Source organism: Salvelinus alpinus, chromosome 26, assembly GCF_045679555.1.
Source record: "Salvelinus alpinus chromosome 26, SLU_Salpinus.1, whole genome shotgun sequence".
NCBI classification, from domain to species: domain Eukaryota; kingdom Metazoa; phylum Chordata; class Actinopteri; order Salmoniformes; family Salmonidae; genus Salvelinus; species Salvelinus alpinus.
In genome coordinates this window covers 10,029,673-10,038,957 of record NC_092111.1, presented here as the reverse complement: position 1 = coordinate 10,038,957, position 9,285 = coordinate 10,029,673, and the positions used below count along the sequence as shown (strand labels likewise).

The window sequence follows — 9,285 nt, the reverse complement described above, 5'->3', positions numbered from 1 at the left end:
AGTGGACGTGGGCCACGCTGGAGCCGGAAATGAAGTGGCTGTTGCTGTCTCGCGCCTATTTGACCTAGTTTGATCCCTGGGAATGGAATGGTTGGAGGCGTTTGCAATGACGATAAACTCATTTCAGTTTTATTTTTGTGCGAAACACTTTTTTTCTGGTCCAGTCATGCTATTTGAGGAAGCGAACTCGGAGAGTGTTTTTAATCCACTAAGTGGCAGAACGATGGCGGGAAACCAAAACGCATGGGGAGAGTTGACCGGCACGGAAAAAAGAGAGGATCTCTGGCAATTGATAGGATTTAAAAGTGTAGCTATTAAGACTAAGAGAGACATAACACGCTGAGACACTCAAAGCGCACAGATGCACACGTACACATGCAGGGCAGGGCGGGTGTGTTTCTGAGTGTTACCACGAGGCGTCGTGATCCAATGACTATTGGTGCTGCAGGTCTCCGTGTGTGTGTTTGCGTGTGCCTTGCGTTGTATTGCTCACTGGTGAGCAATGGGGAAAGATAAGATGTCGGCTCATTGGACGCTAAAGAGTCCAGGAGAGCAACACTCCTGCGAGCCTGTTCTCCAATCACAGACGGCCCCGCAAAGTAAGTGTGTGTGTGTGTGTGTGTAAGAAGGTGTGAGGGCTTGGGTTGGTGGAGCAGGCGGGAAGCCGAGAACACGCTAGGTCACTAAGGTGGTCGGGGAGAGAGAAAGAGGGAGGGATGGAGGGGTAAAGAAAACACGTGGAGGGGGGAGGGGAGGCTGATGTCAAGCGTAATCCAGTTTTGGCCTCTAAGCACAAGGCAGTATTTGACTTCATGTTACGTTGAAGTCTTCTCTCTTTCCCTCTCCATTCTTTATCTTTTCTTTCACTCCTTCGCTCCCCCTCTAGCTCCAGCACTTACTGTACAATACCTATTTTGAAAAAGGAGAGGAAGAAATCGTTTTTTTTAGTGGTTCGTTTTTGAACTATAAGGTAATTATGTAGAATTTGAAAAATGTTCGGCCCAAAAGGGCTGTGTGTGTGTGTGTGTGTGTGTGTGTACTTCTGTGTCTGACCAAGTGTGTGACTAAAAGAGAACATTTCAGAGCTTGCTTGCCAGTGAAGGGAAAGTGAGCAATGGCGTGTGAGAGAGAGAGATGGAGACAGACAGAGCGATAGAGAGAGATGTCCCAGTTGGGAGTTTTGCGGAGGAGTGTAGCAGCAGAATGCCAATGACAATGAGAGCCAGGCCGACTGTGAGGGGTTGTTTCACTAGTTGTTCCTCCCTGTGACTTAAACCGTATCCCAGAGAGACGCTGGACCTTTTACAGTCTGCCTCTATTGGCCCCACTTCAGAGCCTTCGCACCCATGTCGCTCTCCTCCGCCCTCCCTCCTAGCACCATCCTTCCCTCCCATCTCTCTCTCTCTCCATCCTCACACATCTTATGTATATACAGTGCTTTCAAAAAGTATTCAGACCCCTTGACTTTTTCCACATTTTGTTACGTTACAGCCTTATTCTGAAATGGATTACATTTAATTTTTTCCTCATCAATCGACACACAATACCCCATGATGACAAAGCAAAAACAGGTTTTTAGAATTCTTTGAAAATGTGTCAAAGAAAAAAACTATCACATTTACATAAGTATTCAGACCCTTTACTCAGTACTTTATTGAAGCATCTTTGGTAGCGATTACAACCTCTAGTCTTCTTGGGTATGACGCTACAAGCTTGGCACACCAGTATTTGGGGAGTTTCTCCCATTCTTCTCTTGCAGATCCTCTCAAGCTCTGTCAGATCGGATGGGGAACGTTGCTGCACAGCTATTTTCATGTCTCTCCAGAGATGTTCGATCGGGTTTAAGTCCGGGCTCTGGCTGGGCCACTCAAGGATATTTAGAGACTTGTCCCGAAGCCACTCCTGCGTTGTCTTGGCTGTATCCTTCGGGTCATTGTCCTGTTGTAAGGTGAGCCTTCGCCCCAGTCTCTGGAGCTCTGTCAGAGTGACCATCGGGTTGTTGGTCACCTCCCTGACCATGGCCCTTCTCCCCCGATTGCTCAGTTTGCCTGGGCGGCCACTGTGTGGACCTTCAATGCTGCAGGCATTATTTTTGTACCCTTCCCCAGATCTGTGCCTCGACACAATCCTGTCTTGGAGCTCTACAGACAATTCCTTCAACCTCATGGCTTGATTTTTGCTCTGACATGCATTGTCAACTCTGGGACCTTATATAGACAGGTGTGTGCCTTTCCAAATCATGTCCAATCAGTTGAATTTACCACAGGTGACTTCAATCAAGTTGTAGAAACATCTCAAGGATGATCAACGGAAACAGGATACACCTGAGCTCAATTTCAAGTCTCATAGCAAAGGGTCTGAATACTTATGTAAATAAGGTATTTCTGTTTTTTTATATTTAATACATTTGCAAATATTTATAAAAATCTGTTTTCGCTTTGTCATTATGGGGAATTGTGTGTAGATTGAGAAATAAATATTGAATCCATTTTAGAATAAGGCTGTAACGTAACAAAATGTGGGTTCGGGATAGTCTCATTCTTTCAATCTGGGCTGACAGGATGGTTTTACACACTGAATGGTATTGGTAAGTGACTCAACTGGGAGAGATATGGGGTAGAATATGTTAGGATGACTGGGTAGGAGTGGGGGGGGGGTCTTAGTGTGTGTTTGAGTGTGCTAAGGGGTTTGTCTATTCACATCACATCTGGTATGTGAGCTAATCAGTCTCCGATGACATCCTCTCCACTCCACCACGCCCCATTCTTGTATCCACCCTGACAAAATCTGATCCCAATCCCCCCCCCCCCCCCTCTTCTTACCCCACCCTGTCTTGGCCCTCGTTCTCTGCCAAACCCGTGGGTATCGGGTGGGTGGGCACCCCCTATCGTTACCTTCCTTTTCCCAGCCAATACAATCGTCTGTTTCTTTACCTCCCTCCCTCCCGTCCTTCAAACAGGGTTATATTCATCAGGCACCAAACATAAGAAAACAGACTGAAACAGGGTTATATTCATCAGGCACCAAACATAAGAAAACAGACTGAAACAGGGTTATATTCATCAGGCACCAAACATAAGAAAACAGACTGAAACAGGGTTATATTCATCAGGCACCAAACATAAGAAAACAGACTGAAACAGGGATGGGTGTATCTGGACTTGAACAATAACAACAGCTTGTTTTTCTTTTTCCGTCAATAATTGTTTTAAGACCAGTTAATTTCCTCCATGTTAGGCTGCTTGTTTTTGATGCAGTAACTAACATGACTCATTATTTATTGAAAATACAGTTTATTATTATCGGAGAACATTAATGGTAAACGCTGCTAATGTAAACGCTGATATCCAGCACATCAGATCAGCAGCTAGCGTACCCACAGAGGGATGCCAATAGGTTGGAGGGGCGGGGGTGCTTCTGTCTGTATAGATTTCTGTGTTTGTGTGTGTGTGTCCGCGGATCCAGCTTTGAGAATGAGAGCGAGAGCGAGAGAGCAATTCAGGACAGAGCCCTGGCCACCGCCCCATATCTCCATCCTTCCCTTCTCCATTTCGTGTTAACGTGATAGCAAATGATTGACGCTGACCGGTCTCTTTTCGGGTGTGACTGCCGTTGTTCAGAGACACACACTCACACGTGTCCCCAGCGTAGACGCAGCAGACTCCCCTACACCTACACAGCTAACAGGTGCGTGGGTCTGCGCCGCTCCCAGTGGAATCACCCGTAGTCGGAATCTCTGATATGGACGCAAGCCGGAGTGAGAATCCACAAAGTAATTTATGCACTCACTCACTCACGGCAGCGAGGTGTTAGCTTGGCAACAGCACACCACCATGTGGCTGAAAAGAGGAAGTCGACCGTCACTATCTTCCAATGTGATATTGAGGATAATAGTGGTCTAGTGGCCATCTGTGGAAACTGCAAGCTGGTTAAAACCAACATAATGAGAGGCTTTTACATTTCATTTAGACGCCTCACTCAGCCTCAATGCCCTCTGGAAATCACAAACAGAGGCATAATTGAGCAAGGAGTCGGAGGTCAACTCAGAACATCGGCGGGTGATAAGATGTGTGGCAGGCATTAAATGCCTAGCAGAGCTCATTTCCTGGCGTGCGTTCAATGGTGAGAAACGTTCTGAATGTTGCAGAGAGAGAGAGAATGAGCAGTCATGTCTGTTCTGTGTGACACATTTCTATCGGAATGTTCTGTAACATCCTCCTGAGCAGGCCCCTGTTCTTCAGTTCAGCTGTTTTCATTTAACACTTCTGATTGGATTCTGATTCCAACAGCTCATGTTCCCCCAGCCCTTATCACAAGGAGTAATGACACATATATTTGAATTGGACGAAATCCTAAGTCCCCCGCGTCTTCTTCTCTTTCAGAGCAGCGAAAGAAAACAGCAGGGCCGTCGACGGCTGGTATCATCGGAGGCATCATTGGTGTGGTCCTCTTGCTGGTGATCGTGGGCGCTGTCATCATGCTGGTTCGCAAACGCAAGCAGAACGCAGAGAACGGAGAGTGAGTGTCCCGCTCTCAGAAAATTGTCCTCTTAGGACACTTAGCGATTTCTCAAAGTCATTTTTTTATTCAATATGTACGACTTAGCAAATCCCTATCTTTCCTCCAATCAATGAAGTTTTACTCACTCCAAATCTGTTAGGTGTGGACAGAGTGAGTTGCACTAACCTCTCCCCCTGCCCTCTTTTCTCTCATCCAATCAGTGGTCCTCCCAAGCACAAGCCCCCTCCGCCTGTGAAGACCGGCAGCTCCACAGAGATGGTGAGTGGTCCATGTTCCCTGTCACTCAGGGCTCGTTATTATTGAAGGTCATAAACCACATGGAGTGCAGTTCGTAATGGGGCTAATGGCTATTGATTGGAGATGAGTGGCCCAGTTATCTGACTTTACCCACAGCTGAACAAGCATGTCACGGACCCAGTGACGAAGGAGTTGACGGAGACCCAGCCTTTAAGTAAGGTCTACTACGAGACCAGCGGAGAGCCTGTCACGGTAAGAGGACATCCTCCAATCTCCATTCTCTGGGTCGTGATCATTAGGTGACACCAGAAAACAAAAAAAATGAATGTTTCCTATCGTACTTAAGTCCAGCTAGTTACTCCATGTTTCAGTCTGTTGTCTGCCATTGGGTGCCTTATGAACAGAACCCGGACTGTCTCCATTTTCACCCAGTGCTGTTTACAGTCGTTGATTTACTACCTGTACTACGTTTACCCTTCATGAGGTACAGCTGGCTGCTTTCTAGACTCTGGATTCGCCTCTATCATCAGATTACTCACCCTTTTGTACTATATTATAACATTCTGCCTGCATGGTCCCTCAACATCTTGACTATTTTGTAAGCAAAAAAAGTTATTTTAACCTATTGTGAAACTATTGAACGGTGCGTGGTCAAGGAGTGGATTCTGTCTACCATACCACAGTTGATGTCATTTTCTCGAGAGTTGTTGTTGTTGCTGGTTCAACCGGGATCTGTTGCTGTTACAGGATCTGGATGCCTGCGACGATGACGATGATAACACCCGTGGCGGTGGGGCTGCTAATGGTGGCGGCCCTGCTGTCCCGGAGGACTCGATACAGTATGCCGATATCGACGACACGCTAAATGACGGAGCCCTGCCGCCGTACTCCGGCGCGGACGGTCACCACGTCAACGAGCCGCCGTCGACCACTGTGGCCCGCGGAGAAAGCTTTGTGTCGGCTGCCATGTATGTTTAGCAGATGACGTTTTAGCCTCCGTGACGACGACGACAACGGCAACAACGTGCCTGTAGACCCAGGAAGGTTCTGGACCTATCGGCACAACTCCAGCCTCCCGATGTGGTCAGATCCTAAATGCAGTGTTTACTACTCTTGTGATTCCGGAAAGGTCACCAAAGGTCACCGGAAACACAATTCAAAATATCACCAGAATTATCACTCGAAACTGTTTGTTTAAATGTTGCAGTGTTATACTTAAGCAATAAGGACCAAAGATGGTGTGGTATATGACCAATATACCACGGCTAAGGGCTGTTCTTCTGGGTACAGCCCTTAGCCGTGGTATATTGGCCATATACTACAAACCCCCGAGGTGCCTTAATGCTATTATAAACTGGTTACCAACGTAATTAGAACTGTGGTATACGGTCTGATATACCACAGCTTTCAGCCAATCAGCATTCAGGGCTCGAACCACCCGGTTTATAATGTACAGTAAGCATCCTCAGACCAAAATGCCGTTTTATGGCAGTATGAACAGAATGAGGTTGTCACTGCTTTATAACATTGCACCATGACACAGTTTAAGAATCGGACTCATGTTTTGGGTTCAATCTAAATCGCAAGAGCTGGCAATACTGCGTTGTTAGGGTAACGAAGTGTGACATGTGCAAACACAATTATCAATGAGCGTGCAATTCCCCCCCCCCCCCCCCCACACACACACAGGAAAGATGAACATTTAAGTCAAATTAAGTTAAAATTATAAGGATTGTATTTTCAGTGTCAAAATACCCAGCATATATTATATATTGGAAAATACTGCCATTAGTACCAATTTATGTAGATGAAGTGGCTATGTAATATATGCTGTTTATTTTACACGCAGTGAAATATGTATTGAAATCTTTTCTATTTTAGTTTTATTCTAAAGCCTTTTATGTACCTAACCACAAATGTGCAAAACATCATTGATGAACAATTATGTGAGACCGTGTCAAGTTGGTCAAAGATGTCAAAGTGAACCAAATTATCAAAGAACACTGTAAATAATATTGCTGATTAATATATTGTCGGTGAAATGTGTGCACATTAAAAAAAATAACGAGTGTAGGTGTTTTCAGAACCTCTATGTATAGGGGTGTCAGTTTCCATGTGAAATTGGAGGGGAAAAAAGTATACATTTTACTTTAACGGGTATTGAGGTTGTCAGTCACAATGCTTATGTTTTTAATCTAAAAATGCTGTGGATTTTAGTCCTTTATAACTCTGCATGGCATGATCGGTGGCTTGTTTCAATCAGTTGGCTCACTTTTTCCCAAGGCTACTTACAGACACCAGGGCTTATACTTTTTGAATGTTGTCGACGTCTTTGCGTTCCTCCGTTGTATCGTCTACTTCAAGCACAAACACATGGATATAGAGCAGCGGGTGGTTTAGGCCGTACAGAACAACCTGAGATATCTTTTTGCTGATCCATAAGTCAGTCAGCATATGACTACGTTCTTTCCACAGGCTGCTTACTGCAGGGTGCAATAAACAAAGAGTTGTATGTAACTCTTGCTGAGTAATGGGAACAAATCATTGGTTCTGGCTGTTCCAAAGAGCTTGAGTCGCACAATTCCACGAGGGCATTGATCGGTGTCACCTCAACAGACAGCGAGTATAGCCTTGCTTGTCTCTAAGTACATTAGCTTGTTGAATAAAAAAACGACACAAAGAAAAAGACAAACATGAACAAAAAGCACATGTAGATATGTAAGTAAATAAATAGATACTATGACACTAATGATTGCTAGACAGATGTAGACAAATAGATATGGTATATAGACTGCTAGGTAGGGCGGACTGGTAGACGGGCATACGGACACAGAGAAATAGAACACAGTAGTACCTGCCTACCCCACTGTTCTCTATTCCATCACAGTCAGTGCCCCACTGCACTACTGTCGTTTTTCTTTGATGTGACAATCACTTTTGAAAACAACTTTCATTGGCTTTTGGTGGCACTTCGGTCTCTATGGTGTTTCTTTTAAAGATAATGTCTGCATGCTGCATGGAACTATGGGTAGCTCAACTTCTTCTCTGTGCAAAAAGACTCATGCTGTCATTTTGAAAACGTATGGCTGTGGGCGGCGGGCTCGCATAAAGTGGTGCAGTGTCAGACAATCACATCTGAATTTTATAGCCCTTACACAGGTCAGAGTTCAAAGGGAAATGAATTGTGCATTTTTTTTTATTTGCTTTTATAAACTGTGATTCCATTTTCTTTTATTTTTTTATTGCTTCATATTGCCGTCGGATATATATTGTACTGTTTTGTGTATTGCCTATAAAAAGAGCCTCAAAATTGAAGATGTGTTGATATATTGAGCTTAGAAAACGACAATCATTGGGCCCCTTGGGTTTGTTATTATCAAAGACCAATGAGTCAGCATTCTGTTTAGTTCTGTTGTTTTATAGTCAAGGCATCTGATAACGTTTTCTCGCTGCAGCATGAGTTGCAGTGTGTGTTTGCCAAGCGCTTTGCCTCCGTCCCGATAGGTTTAATGCCAAAAATACAAACTGTGAATGTTAGCGATAACGCTAATCTGAATCCGGTCTTCTTCCTTCCCCGCTTGTTTAATTATCTCACATTCATTGTCGCTTTTTTTCCATCACCAAGCCAGATGTGCCTTCGTTACTTTATTTTTAGCTTGTTCATTTACACATTTGTTTCTGTTTTAGAAAATAAATTTGAGATCAAAAAAAGATGGGGTAACCTCTGATTGTGGAAAGCCAAACACTTGAGATCATTGTGATTTTTTAAAAGCATGTTCTTAATTTCCCTTTTTTCCCCCTTTTTTGTAAAAATGTCATTAGCTTTTTTGAAAATATATGTTTTAAGGATCATTGTCTTGTCGAATAAAATGTAAACCAAAGGCCCTGAATGTCTCGCTGTATTCTGTTAAACTTCTATTGAGTGTCAACGACCTCCAGGCCTTGAGTCCTTTAAGGCTCCTAAATGACCAACCAACATGTGTCACTGACAGCATCACATCCTGTGGCACTATAATGTCCAGTGGTAGCTGACACTGATTGCCCTTCGTTGCCCCTGGACAAGTATGTGTCTGTTACCATTCTATAGCCAGCACCCAAGTGATATAGCCTGGCCTGAGAACTGTCACCATGCATTTGTTAACCTCTGTCTTTAATTAGTGTTACAGGTCTATAGCCCGCCGGGGGGGGGATCAACATCACAGAACATGTTTTAAGATCATTTTCAGCTAATACAACATCCAACATTTCAGCCCCAGAGCACATTTCAAAGCGGCAGGTACTTTCACACTTTAACAAAAAAAAAAATATCATAAAACATGGCAAATTACAGGTACGCCTGAGATTTGTATGTGAACATATCCTCTGGAGGCTCAAGCACAGACAAATCCAGGAGTATTATTTTAGCCGCCAAAAAAATGTTAGGCACCACTAGACGTGCTGCTTGTGAAAATTGTTGTCATTTTTTGAGCTACTGAGCCAGGCATGCGGACACGTGTTGAAGCGCATCTTAAACAGATTAGGGAGCGT

At 44.3% G+C, this 9,285-nt stretch overlaps 1 protein-coding gene across 1 annotated transcript; it reads left to right on the top strand.

Moving 5' to 3' along the window:
* Window positions 1-322: 322 nt before the first annotated feature.
* LOC139554623 (uncharacterized) lies at window positions 323-8,643 on the top strand. The gene is made up of 5 exons (XM_071367583.1): window positions 323-599; window positions 4,383-4,518; window positions 4,722-4,779; window positions 4,915-5,010; window positions 5,506-8,643. The coding sequence occupies exons 1-5, from the start codon at window positions 503-505 to the stop codon at window positions 5,734-5,736; spliced, it is 618 nt and encodes a 205-aa protein (XP_071223684.1). The 5' UTR covers window positions 323-502; the 3' UTR covers window positions 5,737-8,643.
* The last annotated feature ends 642 nt before the right edge of the window (window positions 8,644-9,285 follow it).